Below are 21,635 nucleotides of genomic sequence, written 5' to 3' on the forward strand. Positions count from 1 at the left end.
ATACCGGGATGGTTGAGCTAAAGTGTGCTGATGTGATTAGCATGATAGTTGTAAGTAACAGAAAACATTCCAGGTCATAGACATGTCTTATATGGGCAGAAAGCTTAAATTCTTGTTAATCTAACTGTGCTGCCCAATTTACAGTAAAAAATTGCTAATGTTAGAGGAGAGTGCACAATAACAAGACACTTATCACGGCAACTGGTTTGATACATTCACCTCCTTAGGTAAATAATGTACTTACATTCAGCAATCTTGCTCTAATTTGTCATCCTGAGGGTCCCAGAGATAAAAATGTAGCATAGTTGTTTTTCATAAAATCCACTTAAATTCAAAATGTAGGGAACTGGGTTCTACAGTTTGAACCCCTGCTGTCTCTGGCTCCACAGCCACCCATCTAGATGTGTTAAAGTTAGTGTATAAGCTAATGATCCATCATGTATGACATTCCTGGGAGTGTGTAAACTTATTTTTTTGTATTACCATATAATTTCTTATGTTCTCTATAGTTATGTACTTGAAAATGTATCAATTCGGCACATTTGGGCAGACTTGATACAAAATATTGTCCAGTATTACAATGCTTCACTGGATCAATGTGAAACTTTGCAAAAATCGAAATTGCGACCTAAACTGCCATATGATATTATGGCCTTTCTCTTGCATTTCAAAGATAAAGAAAAAATTTAAGAAATGTATTATCTTTTACCAGATCTATTGTGTTATATTCTCCTACATTACGTTCACATTTCCACAAACTTCAAAGTGTTTCCTTTCAAATGGTATCAAGAATATTTGCTTCAGATCCTGAGCTACAGGCAGTTAGATTTGGATATGTCATTTTAGGCAAAAATTGAGGGTCAGATGATTAAGAGGTTTAAATCCAGACTTATTTGCACTGTTTGGTTATTTTCATACATACATTACTTTAGGATTTTTACAATTTGATATAAAAAGGCATAAGGATAATGGGCTTATTCGTTTTTAGCCTAAGCCAAGTTCATTCCCTTTTCAAGTTTTATAAAGTCATTTTTGTATCTGATTGATGTTGGCTTTGATATTACGCTATTGCTTGTGAGACAACTGACACAGATTCATGATTCATTTATTTTGTATTCCCGCTTATTGAAAGCTCTGCTGCAGGAGCTTATGTAATGCCTGTTGCGTAATTCAAGGACATGAATAAATATTTCTAATATTGTCTAAGTATAACTTGTTGAAGTCAGGTGCTGCAAAGGAGGAACTAGTAAAACTGCAGTTGGCCCAGAACAAAGCGGCATGTCTTGCACTTCACTGTTATCTGAGGGTTAATATCAATACTCTGCATGCCAGTCTCTCTTGGCTAAAAGTAGAGGAGAGACTGGTCGCATCACTTCTTTTTATAAATAAATATCAGTGTAGAAAATTCCAAACTGTTTGGATAATGAACTTACACACAGCACTGACACCCACTTTCCCCACCAGGGGTCTTTTCACAGTCCCCGAATACAGGACAAATTCAATTTTAAAAAACATACAGTATTATACAAACCCATGATTGCATGGAACTCCCATCTCAGATTGCTCAAGCGAACAGCAAACCTAGTTTCAAAAAACAGATAAAGCAACACCTCACAACTCCCCTATTTGACCTAGATATTGTGTGTGTGTGTATATCTATTGATTTGTAGGCTGTGTGTGACGTTTAACATCTATAAAGTTCCAACCTTGAGCTGTTCTTGTCTATTAATATTCTGTATTATTTCATGTTTTAGGTTGTATGTGGACACCAGGAGGAGTTGCTGCTGCTATCGCAACAGCGAATGGGGATTGGGGCTGGCCAAAATCTCATATCCCGGTATAGGTCATTTCATACCCCGATAACGATACATGTCACGATATACACATTCTGTAAATTCAATGAATAAATACTTTATATAAAATGACCACACGTAAAGGCCTATTTCTTATTACATTTTGAATTATACTCAACAATTAAAAAGTTATTTTTGCATTTGGTACCTTGGGTCAAGTGTTAGCACCAACTCACAAAACCCCCATGTCTCTGCTAAGTTTTAACCACAGCTGTTATCTCCTTCAATCTTCACGATTCTTTGCCATGTGGTGTGCCGCGGGAAAAAGCCTCTTGCAACGTCTGAGTCGGGGTTTGTTTTGAGCACTCGACTACTTTTTGGGGTCTCATTCGTAGACACTCCATACTGTTTCACATGATTCTTGCATAGGTGGTAAGAGGTTAATAGTCTACCTACCACATATTTATTGAAAATGTAGGCTATGGCAAAAAGGGAATTGCCAATTTTGCATGTCGGGCGCTGCCCCGACTCCATTCCCGATTCAAAGGTGAAACCATCGTTTGTGACATCACAATGTTGTCACCATCGACGATGGCTGTCAATCATCATCGGTATATGATGCCATCATAATATCGCCCAACCCTACTGTAGAGTAGTTGTAACAATAAGCAGCTCTTACCCATTCTCCTCGGCTTTTATCATGGCTAAAAGAGAGGATATACACCTGTTAACAATGTCTCGCAGGAAACTTTGAGGAACACATTTCATATCTATGAATAAATAGTGCAAAGATGAATTCAAGCAAAGGGATGAGACTGATCCATGATCACCAGTAGTTGTTTTTGCCTGAAGACCCCCCTGCTATTTACACTGGTCTAAAGGATGAGTAAATGTGATCCCTGGTCCTTCACAGTAGATTATAAAAGGATCATCAATGCACAGGCTCACCTTCTAGATCTTCAAGCTCTTTGGGTTTGGTCCACCGGGACTCCTTAGTCTGGGAGTTGTAGTAGTACGCCTTGCCATTGTCTGATTTATACTCCTTCCATGGGCATTTTGACAGCATTTGCTGCAAAGCACAAAGCAAAAATATGGCTTCTCTACCAGACTTGGGTTCAATTACTATCAGGTATTTCAATGACTTTCAATACATTTCAAAACAAGTATTCAGATATTTGAAAATACTTTAAAAACTATATATATATATATATAACAAATAACCATTGAAATACTTGAATAAAAGTACTTGCATTGGGCTGTGTATTTGAAAATACAAACATTTGCAGAAAAAAAGTATTTAAATAACAAATACACGTATTTGAACCCAGGTATGGTCTAGACACGCTCCACAAATTGTGCTGGTGGCTAGAGTCTGGCCTCTACTGTTAACGATGAAGAAAGTTGGGGAGGAATAGTATTTGCGTTCCAAATCGTACCCTATTCCTTACATAGCACAATATTTTTTTTTTTACAAGCCTTACTTACAGGTGCACTATGAAGGGAAGTAATGAACTATAAAGGGAACAGGATGCCATTTAGGACACAGCCATAGTGTGCGTGGAGGGATGGGTACGGGGGTTCCATTTGTGAGGCCTTACTTCTGCAGGAGATTTCAAGTCATCAGGCTTCTCCCAGGAAGACTGCTTGGTCTCGGTGTTGTAGTAGTAGGTCTTCCCATCCATGGACTTGTGTTCTGTCCACACAGACTTCTGAGGATGACAACCACACGTTGCCTTCACCACTCAACAACACTTGCAACAGGTAAATGAAGGGCTCTGTGATACAAATGCTACATTTGCATGGAAAGTACTAGATTTCAAACCATTAAATCAAGCAGTTTTTCATCCCCCCCAAGAAATGTTTTCCATCTAAGGCTATAACAAAATTAAATTAAGTCTACATCTTTGCACAGAAAACAATGGGCCATCTGTGGTTAGTAAAGGCTTCCACTTAAAAATGTTCACTAACCTTCTTCGGTTGGTCATCCTGTGGCGTGCCATTTGTGGTACCCTGTTGAACATTACACATAGCAGGGTCGGTCATTTAGATACTGCTAGAGATCATTACATGAAATTAACTTATCCAGAGAAATGAAGCTGTACTTACAACTGTCCCAGGCGCAGCAGTAACTGGAAAAAAAACAATAATTAGAATTCATAAAATCACTAAGACAACATAAAAGCTTTTTCTAAATATATATATTTTTTAAATAAAACATAAACCGATTCAAGCCTTACCAGTTGTGTCCACTCCAGGCTGCGGAAGAGATCATTTTATTAGTTAACAAAAATGATGACCTGAATGTGCTTCATTAACACAACACAAGCTTGTACCCTCGAGCGTCTAACAAAGACAAAAATCTCTGTGGTCTTGATACATCAGAGTTGACAGGTGGAAGGTTTATTTGACAGCTTGCAGCTCTTAGTGCATATAGTTAAACAGCTGGCTACTGTCGAAAGCAACACACAGACTGAAATGTAGCTTCCATAAATCACTCAACCATTTACTGGAGGGAGAAACCTGGAGTGTAAGGATGTGATGCTCCATTTAACAAGATGTTTTAAGTGGTAAAAAAAAAAGAAAGTTGTTTTTCTTTGACTTTTCTCCAATTTAAGATTGAAATGATCTTGTCCCCGAAGCACTTTGAATGTCTGAGACACAAATTGTATTCATTTGAGCTACTCCACTCCAGATAACATTCATCCAAAGCAAACTAACAGTGCCTTCAGAAAGTATTCAACCACCTTGATTTTTTCACACATTTTGTGTTAGACTGAATTTAAAATGGATTCAATTAGATTGTGTCACTGATCTACCTCAATGACAAAGTGGATTTATGTTATGAGAATTTCTTACAGATTAATAAAAAAATGAAAAGCTGTATTGTCTTCAGCCATTAAGTATTCAACCCCTTTGTTATGGAAAGTCTAGGTTCAGCAGTAAAAATGTACTAAACAAGTCACATAATAAGTTGCATGGTTAACTGAACCAGTATCTGGACAGAGGAGGAGAAAATGAATGACAAATCTCCTCTAGCCCAGTTAGAAACCATTCATTTTCCCATATGTTTTTTGTATTTAACCTTTATTTTGACAGGGAGTCAATGCTGAGACCATGGTCTCTTTTCCAGGAGAAGCCCTGTATAACACCACAATACACATCAAAATAAACTCAGCAAAAAAGAAACATCCCTTTTTCAGGACCCTGTCTTTCACAGATAATTTGTAAAAATCCACATATGTTCACAGATCATTGTAAAGGGTTGAAAACACTGTTTCTAATGCATGTTCAATGAACCATAAACAATTAATGAACATGCACCTGTGGAACGGTCATTAAGGCAATTAAGGTCACAGTAATGAAAACTTAGGACACTAAAGGCCTTTCTACTGACTCTGAAAAACACCAAAAGAAAGATGCCCAGGGTCCCTGCTCATCTGCGTGAATGTGACTTAGGCATGCTACAAGGAGGCACAAGGACTGCAGATGTGGCCAGGGCAATATAATGCAATGTCTGTACTGTGAAACGCCTAAGACAGCGCTACAGGGAGACAGGACGGACAGCTGATGGTCCTCGCAGTGGCAGACCACGTGTAACAACAGCTGTACAGGATCGGTACATCCGAACATCACACCTGTGGGACAGGTACAGGATGGCAACAACAGCCCGAGTTACACCAGGAATGCACAATCCCTCCATCAGTGCTCAGACTGTCCGCAATAGGCTGAGAGAGGATGAAATGAGGGCTTGTAGGCCTGCAGTAAGACAACTACGTTGCCTATGGGCACAAACCCACCGTCGCTGGACCAGACAGGACTGACAAAAAGTGCTCTACACTGACGAGTAGCAGTTTGTCTCACCAGGAGTGATGGTCGGATTCGTGTTTATCGTCGAAGGAATGAGCGTTATACCAAGGCCTGTACTCTGGAGCCATGGCCAGCGAAGAGCCCGGATCTCAATCCCATTGAGCATGTCTGGGACCTGTTGGATTGGAGGGTGAGGGCTTGGGCCATTCTCCACAGAAATGTCCGGGAACTTGCAGGTGCCTTGATGGAAGAGTGGGTAACATCTCACAGTGAGAACTGGCAAATCTTGTGCAGTCCATGAGGAGATTGGGGCGGCAGGATAGCCTTGTGGTTAGAGCGTTAGGCTAGTAACCGCAAGGTTGCAAGTTCAAACCCCCGACCTGACACGGTACAAATCTGTCGTTCTGCCCCTGAGCAGGCAGTTAACCCACTGTTCCTAGGCTGTCATTGAAAATAAGAATTTGTTCTTAACTGACTTGCCTAGTTAAATAAAGGTAAAAAAAATGTGTTAAAGATGCACTGCAGTACTTAATGCAGCCGGTGGCCACACCAAAAGAAAGATGCCCAGGGTCTCTGCTCATCTGCGTGAACGTGGCTTAGGCATACTACAAGGAGGCACAAGGACTGCATGTTACTTTTGATTTTGACCCAGTCTTTGTTCTGGGACACATTATTCAATTTCTGTTAGTCACATGTCTGTGGAACTTGTTCAGTTTTTCTCAGTTGTTGAATCTTGTTATGTTCATACACATATTTACACATGTTAAGTTTGCTGAAAATACACGCAGTTGACAGTGAGAGGACACTTTTTTTGCTGAGTTTACAATAAACTACACATTTATATACACGGTATTATACACAACAATATGAAAAATATACCAAACCATAAAAAAACAGACATTCTTCAGTAACACAATCAAATGCTTTAGAGGCACCAATTCCTCGAATTTTAAAGTGTATTGTAGATCATTCCACACATAAAAGGTGCAATGAAATTAAAAGGCTGATTTGCTTAACTCTAAACACCAAAGAGATCTCCAGAGTTTACCAACCCTGTGAATAGGTATGATAACTTGTCAACTTTTATAATTGGTTTGATTAGACAGCTCTTCAAGCGTTTTGTCAAAATACATTCTTACTCACCAAATATGGAGTTCCCCTGAGCAACTACTATAATTTACTGCTGTCACCTAGGGCTGTTGCGGTGACTATTACCGCCACACCTGTGGTCACAAGTCATGAAGGCAGTCAAATTCCATGTGACCGTTTAGTCACGGTAATTAGACATATCCAAGCTGATACTGCCGATGGTCATTAGCAACTTTAATTTTTATTTCGCCTTTATTTAACCAGGTAGGCAAGTTGAGAACAAGTTCTCATTTACAATTGTGACCTGGCCAAGATACAGCAAAGTAGTTTGACACATACAGTCAATAATACAGTAGAAACAAGTCTATATACGATGTGAGCAAATGAGGTGAGATAAGGGAGGTAAAGGCAAAAAAAAGGCCATGGTGGCAAAGTAAATACAATATAGCAAGTAAAACACTGGAATGGTAGATTTGCAGTGGAAGAAATGTGCAAAGTAGAAATAAAAATAATGGGGTGCAAAGGAGCAAAATAAATTAAATACAGTAGGGAAAGCTAAATTATAGGTGGGCTATGTACAGGTGCAGTAATCTGTGAGCTGCTCTGACAGCTGGTGCTTAAAGCTAGTGAGGGAGATAAGTGTTTCCAGTTTCAGAGATTTTTGTAGTTTGTTCCAGTCATTGGCAGCAGAGAACTGGAAGGAGAGGCAGCCAAAGAAAGAATTGGTTTTGGGGGTGACCAGTGGGATATACCTGCTGGAGCGTGTGCTTCAGGTGGGTGATGCTATGGTGACCAGCGAGCTGAGATAAGGGGGGACTTTACCTAGCAGGGTCTTGTAGATGACATGGAGCCAGTGGGTTTGGCGACGAGTATGAAGCAAGGGACAGCCAACAAGAGCGTACAGGTCGCAATGGTGGGTAGTATATGGGGCTTTGGTGACAAAACGGATGGCACTGTGATGGACTGCATCCAATTTGTTGAGTAGGGTATTGGAGGCTATTTTGTAAACGACATCGCCGATGTCGAGGATTGGTAGGATGGTCAGTTTTACAAGGGTATGTTTGGCAGCATGAGTGAAGGATGCTTTGTTGTGAAATAGGAAGCCAATTCTAGATTTAACTTTCGATTGGAGATGTTTGATGTGGGTCTGGAAGTAGAGTTTACAGTCTAACCAGACGCCTAGGTATTTGTAGTTGTCCACGTATTCTAAGTCAGAGCCACCCAGAGTAGTGATGTTGGACAGACAGGCAGGTGCAGGCAGCGATCGGTTGAAGAGCATGCATTTAGTTTTACTTGTATTTAAGAGCAATTGGAGGCCACGGAAGGAGAGTTGTATGGCATTGAAGCTTGCCTGGAGGGTTGTTAACACAGTGTCCAAAGAAGGGCCAGAAGTATACAAAATTGTGTCGTCTGCGTAGAGGTGGATCAGAGACTCACCAGCAGCAAGAGCGACATCATTGATGTATACAGAGAAGAGAGTCGGTCCAAGAATTGAACCCTGTGGCACCCCCATAGAGACTGCCAGAGGTCCGGACAACTTGCCAACTGCATGGTACTCAGCACTATTGTCCCTCTAATCACTCTGACATCAATGTAAATCGAATCAAAAATCGAATCAAACACTTCATGAGAGCCCAATTGCGCGAGAAAACAGAGTGATGGCCTCTATTAAAGAGAGGATTCGATCAGCGTTCTATAGGCTAGGCCAACTATATTTACATATTCCTAATATTAAGCACATTGCTTGTCTTTACAAAAGGAGTAAAGCCTACCTGGCTGGAATGAAAACGAACCACGGGAAAAGTGTCCTCCGTTCGCTATTTAAGTGCATAGATTACATGTATTTTTGTTTCGAGATAAGTGTATGATAATGGTCCAATATAAATCAAAACAAGTCTGATGGGTGACAATATTATCTTATCACTTGTTAATTATATATTATCACTTGTGAATGATGCCCAGCGTAAGGCAAGAAACAATGCCTTTTGCAACTTTTTCAAATCATAGTCGCACACCTCATGTAGCCTAGCCCATAGGCCTATATGTTTTGATAATGTTTTTATCACAACTAATGTAGCCAAATAACTTAAAATTAAGCACACTTTTCAAGGGGTGTAGAGCCTAACTGGCATATATAAGCAGCCCGCGAGTTTCAAGTTTAGAGAAGATAATTTACCATAAAAGTGCACCTTGATAATAAAAGCATTACATGCATAATCACGTGGTCACTTTTAACAATGTTGTTTCCCTGTGAATGGAACATTTGCGCTTATAGCCTACTACAGTGTGCGCATTGCTGCGCTTATGAGGAAATAGCCTAATAGTTTATCAACATTTTAAGCTAAACGTTCTGATCTGTTATGTCAGCCACATTGCGTAAAAAAGTTTGATGCTAATGTTTGTATTAATTTGGGATCTATCGCATCCCACAACTGTCCCAAACTATGTTTGGCATATTTAATTCTCACACAGAATAGAATAGATTGACTGTACTAAGCCGGACAGTAGATTGACATAGGCTTGAGCTCTTGCTGTTTGTTAGATCTACTCATGTTGTTGGCTGATGAAAAGTAAAGTTCACTTACATTAAATATTATTACAGTCCATGTCACGCATGTCAAACAGGTTCATACGAGATTCATACAATGTTGTAGGTGATAAAAATCAGTGCTTTTTTGGGATTCTGTACTGCTGATAGATCAGCCGAGATGGGAGTGGCAGTAATTCAGTTTATTGGAGGTGCTGAGGTGAATTTGGCACATGCACACTTGGTCAGAAACAATACAGATTCTTTCCAGACAAATTGTCTCTCTCGATTGCTCGTAAAATGTTATTTTAACCTTTTTTGGAAGTACATACCAGGTGTGACGTCAGTAAACGACGATAGTTGCTCACGGAAACTCCATATTTGGTGAGTAACGAACGCATTTTGACATAACACTCGCAGAGCTGTCTACAACTTAAAAAGGCCAAATATAGATTGGTGTGTAAAAAAAAAATCAGCTTGAAAATCTATGACAAAACTTGAAAATGACTGTCTAACAATGATCAAAAACAAACTTGAGAGCTTGAAGAGTTTTTAAAATAAAAATTGGCAAATATTGTGTGCTAATATTGAGATCAAAACGGTAAATATCGCCGAAAAGTGGCAAGTTTGCATCTCTGTAAGAAAACGTGTACCTGTACAGTTCTATGAGGGAAAAAATGTTGCCTAATTAAGTTAGAAGTGTAGAATTCTTATGGAGATGGGATGTACATGTTCAAGTTGTGTTGAATATTTAAATCCCTCTAAATTGGTAGCCTGTGTCTGTTTTGGTAAGTGTTCCTATGCTTTGCCACGTTAGCTAATGGTGTCACTCCTGACAACCTGAGGGCTCTATTTTAAAAAGTGCAAAGCACAACAGTGAGGCAGTGGAGGAGGCAGGCGAGTGAGTTTACCGGTCCTGTTGGCTGCATCGCCGCAGCAGACATGTGAGGGGGCATCATCATCCCGGGCATCATAGGTGGCATCATGCCTGGTATCTAATAAAAGAGCATCATGAAATATTCATTGGACCCGTTAATTTCACCCCCCCCGCCTGGCGCACTGGGTGCACGCTGGGTATTAATACACAGTGAGAGCAGACATGGCAGGGTGAGAGCGAAGAACTGAGTCTTATACAGTGCGAACGGAGCCACAGCTTGTGATCTGTGAAGCTCCAATCTTCAGTTCCTCGCCACCACCTGAGCCCCGTTTCTCAGGCAGGCAGCTGGATCATACACATCTCGGATCACACCTTTTTCATTTGGATAATGAGATCACACACTCCCCTCCGTATGCATTTGGACAGTGAAGCTAACATTTGGAATTTGGCTCTATACTCCAGGATTTTGGATTTCATATCAAATGTTTCATATGAGGCAAAAGTACAGAATGTCACCTTTTATTTAAGGCATACCAGGGCTCCGGACTTTGGCCTAATAGGAAGTGAATGGTGAATAATGTAGTCATTTTTATTCACTTTTAGTAAAAACAAAATGTTTGTGAACACTACTACATCAATATCGATGCTACCATGATTATGGACAATAATGAATGAATCGTGAATGATGAGTGAGAAAGTTAAAGAAGCAAAGGTCATACCCCCCCCCCAAAAAAAATGCTTTCCTCCCCCATTATCGGTAATGGTGAGATGTTCGCATGTTGTTGCAGCCTCCAACTTTTTCACTCATCATTATTTATGATTTTTAACTTGTTATTTCTGTCAAAGGCCCAGTGCAGTCAAAAATGTGATTGCCCTGTGTTATATACAGTGGGGCAAAAAAGTATTTCGTCAGCCACCAATTGTGCAAGTTCTCCCACTTAAAAAGATGAGGCCTGTAATTTTCATCATAGGTACACTTCAACTATGACAGAAAAAATGAGAAAAAAAATCCAGAAAATCACATTGTAGGATTTGTAATGAATTTATTTGCAAATTATGGTGGAAAATAAGTATTTGGTCAATAACAAAAGTTTATCTCAATACTTTGTTATATACCCTTTGTTGGCAATGACAGAGGTCAAACGTTTTCTGTAAGTCTTCACAAGGTTCATACACTGTTGCTGGTATTTTGGCCCATTCCTCCATGCAGATCTCCTCTAGAGCAGTGATGTTTTGGGGCTGTTGCTGGGCAACACGGACTTTCAACTCCCTCCAAAGATTTTCTATGGGGTTGAGATATGGAGACTGGCTAAGCTACTCCAGGACCTTGAAATGCTTCTTACGGGGGGCGCTAGAGAGCGTGCTATGGAGTAGACGTGCTTTGCTAGAGCTCCGCTCCATTTTGAAACAAATGAGTATTTATCTTAACCTCTCACGACCTATATCTTCAAACAAATATGACAAAGGGAAAAGGCACCAGAAAAGGGAGCGCTAAACAAGATAATTTGAATGAGAGACAACTAACCAATTTCAACGTCGCCAACCCACGAGGAGTTAGCTAAAGAGGCTAGCTTCCAAGAGATCCCCACATAGCCTACGCAAAGTGACATACTGGCTGCCATAAACTCACTAAGCAAGAAGGTGGACACAAGGTTGGCTGATATCTCAAAGAGTATTGGGCCTGTGGCCGAAACTGTGAAGGCAACTCAGAAGGGTGCATGAGGTTGAGCAGACGACAGTCGATCACGAGGCCAGGCTACAGGACATAGAGAAACAGTGTGCAACGTTAAATGACAAAAAAAAACCTGAAAGCCCGACTGGAAATGCTTGAGTCGCATTCAAGACGCCAGAACATCCGAATATGTCGCATCGAGGAGGACACTGACAAAGGGAAACCCACTGAATTTGTCTCGGAGCTGATACCAGCGCTGCTGGGGAGTGAACACTTCAAAACGGCCATCCTGATCGACCGCGCACACAGATCTCAGGCAACGAAGCCGGCCAAGGGCGGGCCGCCAAGGCCATACATTGTACGGCTGCACTATCCCCAGACCAGAGATCTCATCCTCAAGCTGGCTAGTCAAAAATTCCCCCTTAACTTCAACGGAGCCAGGGTGTCTTTCTACCCAGATCTTACCTTGGAGGTAAGGAACCAACGGAAAGAGTATGATGAGGTACGCAACAAATGCAGGGCGGCCAACATCCGATATGGATTCCTCTTCCCAGCCCGGTTTAAGGTGACAGTCGAAGGATCAATACGTACGTTTGACAACCCAAAAGATCTGTTCTTGACAAGCAAGCTCCCTGGCTGAGGATACAGAACGGCTGTGTCAGCCGGCTAAATGACCAAATACAGGCCAGGAATGTGTTTGGATTTCCGGACTATGTCTTTTCGATTAGAAGATCAGAATTGGGACTTATGATTGGTGAGATGTTGTGGCTTATATAGCATTGTTTGGCACATCATGTTTTAGCGCCACTCACCCCCTAACGTGAGAGTTAAGTGTTAAGTGTTATTTAATATTAGCGTATATGCGGAGCATCTATAGACGACGAGTTAGTTCAAGCTGTATGTCTAGACACCCTAAGGTTTGTGTGTTAGCCAAGGAGTGCTTCGTTTGGGGAAGTCACTCAGTAAAGGGACGGGAGGGGGGATGGGGTATGTGTTTTATGTTCACGTTTATTATTAGTACAGGTGGCATGACAAGCTCCTGCACGGCAGGACGTTTTTCTTCTGAGTTTTGTATGACAGCAACAATTTGCTCTAAAATAAGAAATGCCACAGTGACAGAGCACAGAGTAGACATGGTGGAATAAAGATAGTCAGCTGGAACTGTAAAGGCTTAGGGCATGTGGTGAAACGAGCTAAGGTTTTTTCTCATCTTAAATCACTGGGTGCTGACAGTGTTTCTTCAAGAAACTCATTAAACGCTCCGCTCAGGCCAAGCTACGAGTCGGCTGGATCGGTCAGATATACCAGTCTAACTTTGATGCAAAAGCGAGAGGGGTAGCAATCCTGATAAGGAAAAACATTCAGTTTGTTTACTCATCCTCGATTTCAGATGCTAATGTTTGGATATTATTGTGGCTGGTACACTGAATTCGAAACCAGTAACCTTGGTCAATTTATACGGACCCAACTTCGATGATCCATTCTTTTTTCAAAGGGTATTTAAGGACATACCAAATATCTCGGATACAAGTGTTATTGTTGGAGGGGACTTTAACTGTACGTTAGATCCTCTTTTAGATAAACAGCTATCAAGGTCACTTCAACAATCAAATGCCAGTGTCTGTCTAAATACATTGATGACAAACCTTAACATTGTCGATATTTGGAGACTGACGCACCCAACAGACAGGGATTACTCTTTCTTTTCATCAGTTCATAAATCATATTCCAGAATTGACTATTTTTTGTTGGACTCCAAACTAATTTCGGCAGCTGAGTCGGTTACCTATCACCCTATTCTAATTACGGACCACTCTCCTGTGTCCATGGTGCTGAAACTCGACAATATGTCGACAGGTCGGCGACCGTGGCGCTTAGACACATACCTGCTGAAATATGAGGCTTTTTGTCAGTATTTGAAGGAGCAGATTGCCTTTTTCCTCAGAACTAGCGACATGCGGGATGTTGACGACTCCACCCTTTGGGAATCTCCAAAGGCTGTGATTAGAGGTTACATTTCTTATACATCAGAGAGGAATAAACGCGCCAATACTAGGCTAAGAGAAATTGAAAGAGAGTTACGGGAACAGGAGAACGTTTTTAGGACGAATTCCTCGTATACAGTCCTTGAGAAGATCAAAGTTAAAATATGAATACAATACCATCCTTTCGAAATGGGTGGGCTCTTTACTTGCTAGAACGCAACAAAGTTATTTTGAACTGGGTGACAAACCACAAATTATTAGCAAGACAGCTAAGGCATGTACAGGCATCTAGAGCTATTCACAAAATAAAAGACAAGAAGGGTAAAGTAACAGATCCACAGGATATTAACCTCTTCAACCTATGGGGGCGCTATGTCATTATTGGATTAAAAAAACGTGCCCGTTTTAAGAGCAATATTTTGTGACGAAAAGATGCTCGACTATGCATATAATTGGCAGCTTTGGAAAGAAAACACTGATGTTTCCAAAACTGCAAAGATATTATCTGTGAGTGCCCCAGAACTGATGCAACAGGCGAAACCAAGATGAAACTTCTAACAGGAAATGAGCAGGATTTTTGAGGCTCTGTTTTTCATTGTCTCCTTATATGGCTGTGAAAGCACCACAAATTAGCCTGCCCTTTCTATCGTTTCTCCAAGTTGTCTGCAGCATTGTGACGTATTTGTAGGCATATCATTGGAAGATTGTCCATAAGAGACTACATTTACCAGGGGTCTGCCCGGTGTCCTTTGTTGAAATTGTTGCGTAATCTCCAAGCTGCTCGCAGTCATCCATGTGATTGAGACAGAGAGGAGACTTCCAGGAATGATATATCATGAAGAGATGTGAAAAACACCTTGAGGATTGATTCTAAACAACGTTTACCATGTTTCAGTCGATATTATGGAGTTAATGTGGAAGAAAGTTTGGCGTTTGGATGAATTAATTTTCTTTTTTTTTTGGTAGCCAAACATGACGCAGAAAATGGACCAATTTCTCCTGCAAAACTAATCTTTCAGGAAAACTGAACATTTGCTATCTAACTGAGAGTCTCCTCATTAAAACATCCAAAGTTCTTCAAAGGTAAATGATTTATTGAATGTTTTTGCTGGTTTTTGTGAAAATGTTGCCTGCTAATGCTAACGCTAAATGCTAAATGCTAGTTTGCTATGGTTGAGAAGCATATTTTTGAAAATCTGAGGTGACAGTGTTGTTAACAAAAGGCTAAGCTTGAGAGCTAGCATATTGATTTCATTTCATTTGCGATTTTCATGAATAGTTAACGTTGCGTTATGGTAATGGGCTTGAGGCTGTAGTCATGATCCCGGATCCGGGTTGGCTCGACGCAAGAAGTTAATAAATGCTTTGCGCAGTTTTACTCAGAGCTATACCAATCAAAATGCGATGCTACTGATCCACAAATTATGGAACGCTTTCTCGCTGAATGTGAACTTCCTAAATTAGACAGGGGGGCAGCTTCTGCACTCGATGCAGGGAAATTAACACAGCGATAGCACAATATCCAAACAGCAAGGCCCCTGGGCCCGATGAATATGTAATAGAATTCTATAAGAAGTCTAGCTCCACTTATGTTGCAAATGTTTAAACAATCCAAAGAAAATGCCAAACTCCCGCAAACACTGTATGAGGCTACAATAGCACTGATCTGGAAAAAAATATAGGAGATTCCATGGAGATGTCGTCTTATCGCCCCGTGTCGTTACTCCCCATAGAAAACAAGGTGTTGACAAAGATATTGGAAAACCGATTGAAAACATATATTTCTGACATCATACACCCTGACCAGACATTTATCCCGGGCCGACATATACACTACAATTTGAGACGTCTTTTCAGCGTAATGTATCACGATCCTAAGGTTGAGGCAGTGGTAATAGCTCTTGATGCAGAGAAGGTGTTTGACCGGATTGAGTGGAAATATATGATGTCGGTTCTAGAGCGGTTCGGAAAGGAATTTATTATTTGGATAAGAATTATTTATGCACACCCAATGGCGTCCGTGGTAACCAATCAAGAAATGTCGCAGTCATTCCGCTTGTTCAAGGGGTGCCGACAGGGGTGCCCTATTTCGCCTGCTCTCTTCGCTATAGCCATGGAACCACTTGCTACTTGCATTCGGGCATGTGCCGATATAGCTTCTGTTAAAATAAAGGACACACAGCACAAAATGTCCCTATATGCAGACGATGTTCTTTTGTTTTTGTCCAAGCATAAACTTCTATTCCACCCTTACTTAACTTGATAAACACATTTGGCTCCTTCTCTGGCTACAAGATAAACTGGCAAAAAAGTGAGTCAATGCCAATATCACGGCCTGTGGATATGCAATTTCTGCAATCTACCCCGTTTAGAACAGTGATGGACAAGTTCACAAGCCTTGGCATTGTAGTGACAGGAGACCATGATCAGCTATTGAAAGTGAATTGGGACATGAAAATATATCAGCTGTGGGAGCTTAAACAAAATATAGATTTTTGGAAAACTCTGCCCATCTCCTTGGTTGGTCGTATAAACGCTATTAAAATGGTTGTCCTACCCAGGTTTCTTTACCTCTTCCAATGTCTACCCAATTTCATACCACAAAGCTATTTTAAGAAACTGGATTCAATAGTAACTCCATTTTTATGGGATAACAAGGCAGCCAGAATTTCAAAGAAGCATTTATGCAAGTACAAAATAGAGGGGGGCTTTGGCCTTCCTCACTTTAAACTGTCTTATTGGGCTGCTAATCTGAACATTGTGACTTTCTGGAGGGAAGGCTTACCTGCGATGAGACAAAAGGATATGCCTGCATGGCTTTTGATTGAGCAGGCCTCCTGTCAACGTTCCTCACTCCCTGCACTTGTTAATAGCCCATCATATGTGAAAAAAATCCACTTATGACTCTAACCCAGTCATTTGTCATACGCTTAGGATCTGGAAACAGATTAGGTATTTTCTTAACATACCCACTGTATACATTGACAGCCCGATTTGCCTGAATCATGCTTTCTACCCCGCATTGGACGATGTGGTGTTTTCACAGTGGAGGGAGAAGGGGCTCACAACAATTGGTAACCTATACATAGATGGTCAGTCAGCTTCATTTCAACAATTACAGGGAAAGTTCAACATGCCAACAACAAATTTTTTCAGATACCTCCAAATCAGGAATGTCGTAAGGACACATATCCCACAGTATGGCATGAAGCCAAATAGTCCTACATTAGATGGGTTTGACAAGGATCAAGCTCATTCAAAAGGGTCGGTCTCTAGACTGTATGATGTGCTACAGGCCCACATAGAGGTAACCACAGACACCATTAAAAGGGCTTGGGAACAAGAACTTGGGTCAGAAATCTCAGATGAGGACTGGGTAGAAGCTCTCAGGAATATAAACCACAGTTCAGTGAATGCCAGACACAACCTTGTACAGTTTAAGGTGATACACAGGTTACATTACTCAAAAGTAAAACTGCATAAAATATTCCCGGACACCTCACCACTGTGTGAGAGGTGCAAGCAGGATGAGGGGACGTTGACCCACTTATTCTGGACATGTCCTAAGTTACATGTTTACTGGGCTCTCATTTTTTATTATTTATCTAGAGCCTTTGATAGAGTTCTAGCCCCAGACCCATTGACCGCTCTGTTTGGTACAGTTGATGGGAATAACCACGAAGGGAAAGCTGTCTCTCTTTATTAGCCAAATATTAGCCAAAGGGCTCATATTGCAATTTTGGAAACTGGAGACTGTACCCACCTTTGAAATGTGGTTACGGGATTTAGGGAATGTAAATACATATGGAAAAGATTCGATACAATACCTCAAATAGAAGTCCAATGTTTTACAAAATATGGCAGCCGATACTGGATAAATGGTCTAGTCCCGCTTCATAACTGGGTTGACGATCTGCTGCTACTCTGTGCTGTACTCCACTCAATATCTATTTTTGGCATAACTACACTGCTTGTAATGACTATATACTGTCTTCTTATACATGTACCACCAAATAGGGTTTTATTTTGTGTATGTGTGAGTTAAGTTTTGTTTTGTCCTCTAAATTGGCCATCCCATTCAACAGTACAATGAATGTCATTGTTAGCATTGCTGTCTTTTTTTATTTGATTTTTTATTGTAAAATAAACATATTATAAAAAATAAAAATAAATGCTTCTTACGAAGCCACTCCTTCGTTGCCCGGGCTGTGTGTTTGGGATCATTGTCATGCTTAAAGACCCAGCCATGTTTCATCTTCAATGCCCTTGCTGATAGGAGGTTTTCACTCAAAATCTCACGATACATGGCCCCATTCATTCTTTCCTTTACACGGATCAGTCGTTCTGTTCCCCTTGCAGAATAACAGCCCCAAAGCATGATGTTTCCACCCCCATGCTTCACAGTAGGTATGGTGTTCTTTGGATGCAACTCAGCATTCTTTATCCTCCAAACACAACGAGTTGAGTTTTTACCAAAAAGTTATATTTTGGTTTCATCTGACCATATGACATTCTCCCAATCTTCTTCTGGATCATCCAAATGCTCTCTAGCAAACTTCAGACGGGCCTGGACATGTACTGGCTTAAGTAGGGAGACACGTCTGGCACTGCAGGATTTGAGTCCCTGGGGGCGTAGTGTGTTACTGATGGTAGGCTTTGTCACTTTGGTCCCAGCTCTCTGCAGGTCATTCACTAGGCCCCCCCGTGTGTTTCTGGGATTTTTGCTCACCGTTCTTGTGATGAGAGATCTTGTGTGGAGCCCCAGATCGATGGAGATTATCAGTGGTCTTGTATGTCTTCCATTTCCTAATAATTGCTCCCACAGTTGATTTCTTCAAACCAAGCTGCTTGCCTATTGAAGATTCAGTCTTCCCAGCCTGGTGCAGGTATACAATATTGTTTCTGGTGTCCTTTGACAGCTCTTTGGTCTTGGCCATAGTGGAGTTTGGAGTGTGACTGTTTGAGGTTGAGGACAGGTGTATTTTATACTGATAACAAGTTCAAACAGGTGCCATTAATACAGGTAACGAGTGGAGGACAGAGGAACCTCTTAAAGAAGAAGTTACAGGTCTGTGCGAGCTAGAAATCTTGCTTGTTTGTAGGTGACCAAATACTTATTTTCCACCATAATTTGCAAATAAATTCATTAAAAATCCTACAATGTGATTTTCTGGATTTTTTCTCTCATTTTGTCTGTCAATAGTTGAAGTGTACCTATGATGAAAATTACAGGCCTCTCATCTTTTTAAGTGGGAGAACTTGCACAATTGGTGGCTGACTAAATACTTTTTTGCCCCACTGTATGCGTATATATATATATATACACACAATATGGTAGGAATAATGGTGAAAATTATGATAATGCTCTTGTAGTGTAAAAGCTTTTTGAAATGGATGCCTGAAATTTCAACCTGCCTGGTGACGACATCAGGCAGTAAATTAGTTAACACCAATAAGAGAGTTCCCAAACTCTGTTCCATTATGATACTTTTCACAGTATAATTCCAACCTGTGTGGAAGTATATATAAAGAATCACATGTTTATACTGAACTGGGCCTTTAAATACAAAATGCTGGAGTATAAAGCCACATTTTACATCACTGTCCAGATACATAAAGAGGGGAGTGTTAGTTTATATTGGCAGCAAATGGTACAAACCCAAGTGATGAGAATATTTTTGTGCCAACTCTTGGGAAAAGGTAGTGGTACTTACAAACCATTGCAACACACTCCAAAGAGTCAACCAAAGCTAAGCTTCTAGTCCAACTCCAACATTGTACTTCTTGGGTCCCCGGCAAAATTCAATAGGCTTATATTCAATTAAAATCTAATCACTACACGAGGCTACGCATTGGTGGTCTAGGTTGTTGAGAGCTAAACTGGAAAATTTCAACAAATTACAAACGATTGCTCTTTAAAGGTGTGGCCCACGTTCTGTGACGACAAGTAATAATGACAACTTAAAGCTTGATAGTCGGCTTACCTGTCCCATCGGTGGCATCATGCCAGGTGGCATCATGCCAGGTGGCATGGGAGCCATGTTGGGAGGCCTCTGTCCCATGGGTGGAATTCCCATTGGTGGGTAATGAGGCGGCATTCCCGGTGGTCCCATCTAGACAGGTGAAAATATAGGAGACACATGCTGTGAGATTCAACACACTCAATGAGACCCCATTTTGAGATGCCATTGGGAACACATAGAAGATACAGGTGTTTTCCAACACCAACTTACAAAAGGCGGCGGCATGCCTGAGGTTGGGACCCCAGCAAAAGGAGGTGCTTGGCTCTGGCCATTATTACCATCTGAAGACTGGACATGAATGAACAAGAGACCCCATTTATACAATTACAGCTTGTACGTTAATATGGCTCACATATGTCCTGTACTAGGCCTAGTACAAACGGAAAACGTTTTGCAACTTAAACGAGTTTGTATTAGACAAATTCAGGTAGGTCCATCCCTGTTCCCTGTCTTGCTTCCGTATGGTTCCTAGAGTAAACGGTTAGGCGGTTTTCGTTGCAAAACGGTTTGCAACGGAATCCGACTGATGAATACATAATTAACTTCCCGTGGGCTGTTCAGTTTTTTTGCAACCAAATGTGGCTACTAACAGGCAGGCTAGCTAGATAATACAGTTACCGCCAATGCTAGCAAACATAGCTACCTAGCTAGCATGAACTATTCAATACATTGACTAGCTAACGTTAGCTGCTATTCTCGCGGAGTGTCAACGCCAACATATTGCTAGCTAGTTGGATAACGTGGTGTTCATACACGTAACTCCTCCACAAATAACATTACCCCTTTAACGCTTGTCTAACTTTTGCTAGGTACTGAAAAAGGATTCCCTACAGCAGTACGCTAACGTTAGCGAAGTAGCTGCAAACTAGCTGAGTAACGTTAACTGTTGAATTAGCTAGCTACGCGCTAACTAACTAGCGACAGTTGACGAAACACACCAAGCAAATTAAATATAGCTATGTTGGTTCTCCCCTTTCATATATTGATCGTTTATGCCAAACACCTCATACAGTATGATACTTAAATTAGCTAGTAATTCAAAATATGGACATATTATCAATAAACTGTACTCACCATGTTGACTTCACGGTGAGCGTCCAGACCTGGCCACTCCACAATAACGTGCAATCTGATTGGTTAGTTTGCCTCTGAATGAAAGGGCAAAGGTGAACCAAATTTTTTCAATACAATCTACGCACAGATTGTAACTTGTAATTCTGTCGGGTAGACAACTGATTTTTCGGGAACTCATGGATTCTTTAGACTGAAATATCCCATCTTTGTTCGACTGAATGTTTTCATAATAATCACACCTGAAATATATATTGTTTATAAACTAAAGTATCAGCTATCACATCATGTAAGCATCAAGACTTTACCGGTTTTATGTGATGGATTTTTTTCTTAGATGGTCAAGGACATCAACCACCCGAGCAACGGCCCTACCATCCACAAGACTAGGTTAGTACAGCTGCATCAAAGCTGGGACCATGAGACTGAAAAACAGCTTCCATCTCAGGGTCATCAGACTGTTAAATAGCCATCACTAGCTGGCTACCACCCTGTTACTCAACCTTGCACCTAAGAGGATGCTGCCCTAAATACAGTGCATTCGGAAAGTTATCAAACCCCTTGACCTTTTCCTGATTTTGTTATGTTACAGCCTTATTCTAAAATTCCTAATCAATCTACAAACAATTCCCCACAATGAAAAAGCGAAAAACAGTTTTTTTGAAATCTTTGCTAATTAAAAAACAAAAAAAAGAAATACCTTATTTACATTAGTATTCAGACCCTTTGCTATGAGACTCGAAATTGAGCTCAGGTGCATCCTGTTTCCATTTATCTTACTTGAAAGGTTT

The 21,635-nt window shown here is 40.8% G+C and overlaps 1 protein-coding gene across 4 annotated transcripts in view; it reads right to left on the reverse strand.

Annotated features, from left to right (window-relative positions):
- Positions 1–21,292, reverse strand: part of LOC124042106 (pre-mRNA-processing factor 40 homolog A-like) — a 40,358-nt gene extending 19,066 nt beyond the window's left edge. Inside the window, exons 1-11 of one of the 4 annotated variants that reach the window (XM_046360463.1) lie at positions 21,153–21,292; positions 20,848–20,921; positions 19,984–20,061; positions 19,735–19,863; positions 10,128–10,211; positions 4,031–4,049; positions 3,900–3,922; positions 3,762–3,803; positions 3,392–3,502; positions 2,742–2,862; positions 2,473–2,497 (exon numbers count right to left, since the gene is read on the reverse strand). In XM_046360463.1, the coding sequence (XP_046216419.1) occupies positions 2,473–2,497; positions 2,742–2,862; positions 3,392–3,502; positions 3,762–3,803; positions 3,900–3,922; positions 4,031–4,049; positions 10,128–10,211; positions 19,735–19,863; positions 19,984–20,061; positions 20,848–20,850 (635 nt within the window). In that variant the 5' untranslated portion in view covers positions 20,851–20,921; positions 21,153–21,292. The remainder of the gene's footprint in view (positions 1–2,472; positions 2,498–2,741; positions 2,863–3,391; positions 3,503–3,761; positions 3,804–3,899; positions 3,923–4,030; positions 4,050–10,127; positions 10,212–19,734; positions 19,864–19,983; positions 20,062–20,847; positions 20,922–21,152) is intronic. The other 3 variants (XM_046360453.1, XM_046360445.1, XM_046360472.1) reach the window with 3 other exon arrangements.
- Between the last annotated feature and the right edge of the window lie 343 nt (positions 21,293–21,635).

Source organism: Oncorhynchus gorbuscha, linkage group LG01 (assembly GCF_021184085.1).
Source record: "Oncorhynchus gorbuscha isolate QuinsamMale2020 ecotype Even-year linkage group LG01, OgorEven_v1.0, whole genome shotgun sequence".
Lineage (NCBI taxonomy): Eukaryota > Metazoa > Chordata > Actinopteri > Salmoniformes > Salmonidae > Oncorhynchus > Oncorhynchus gorbuscha.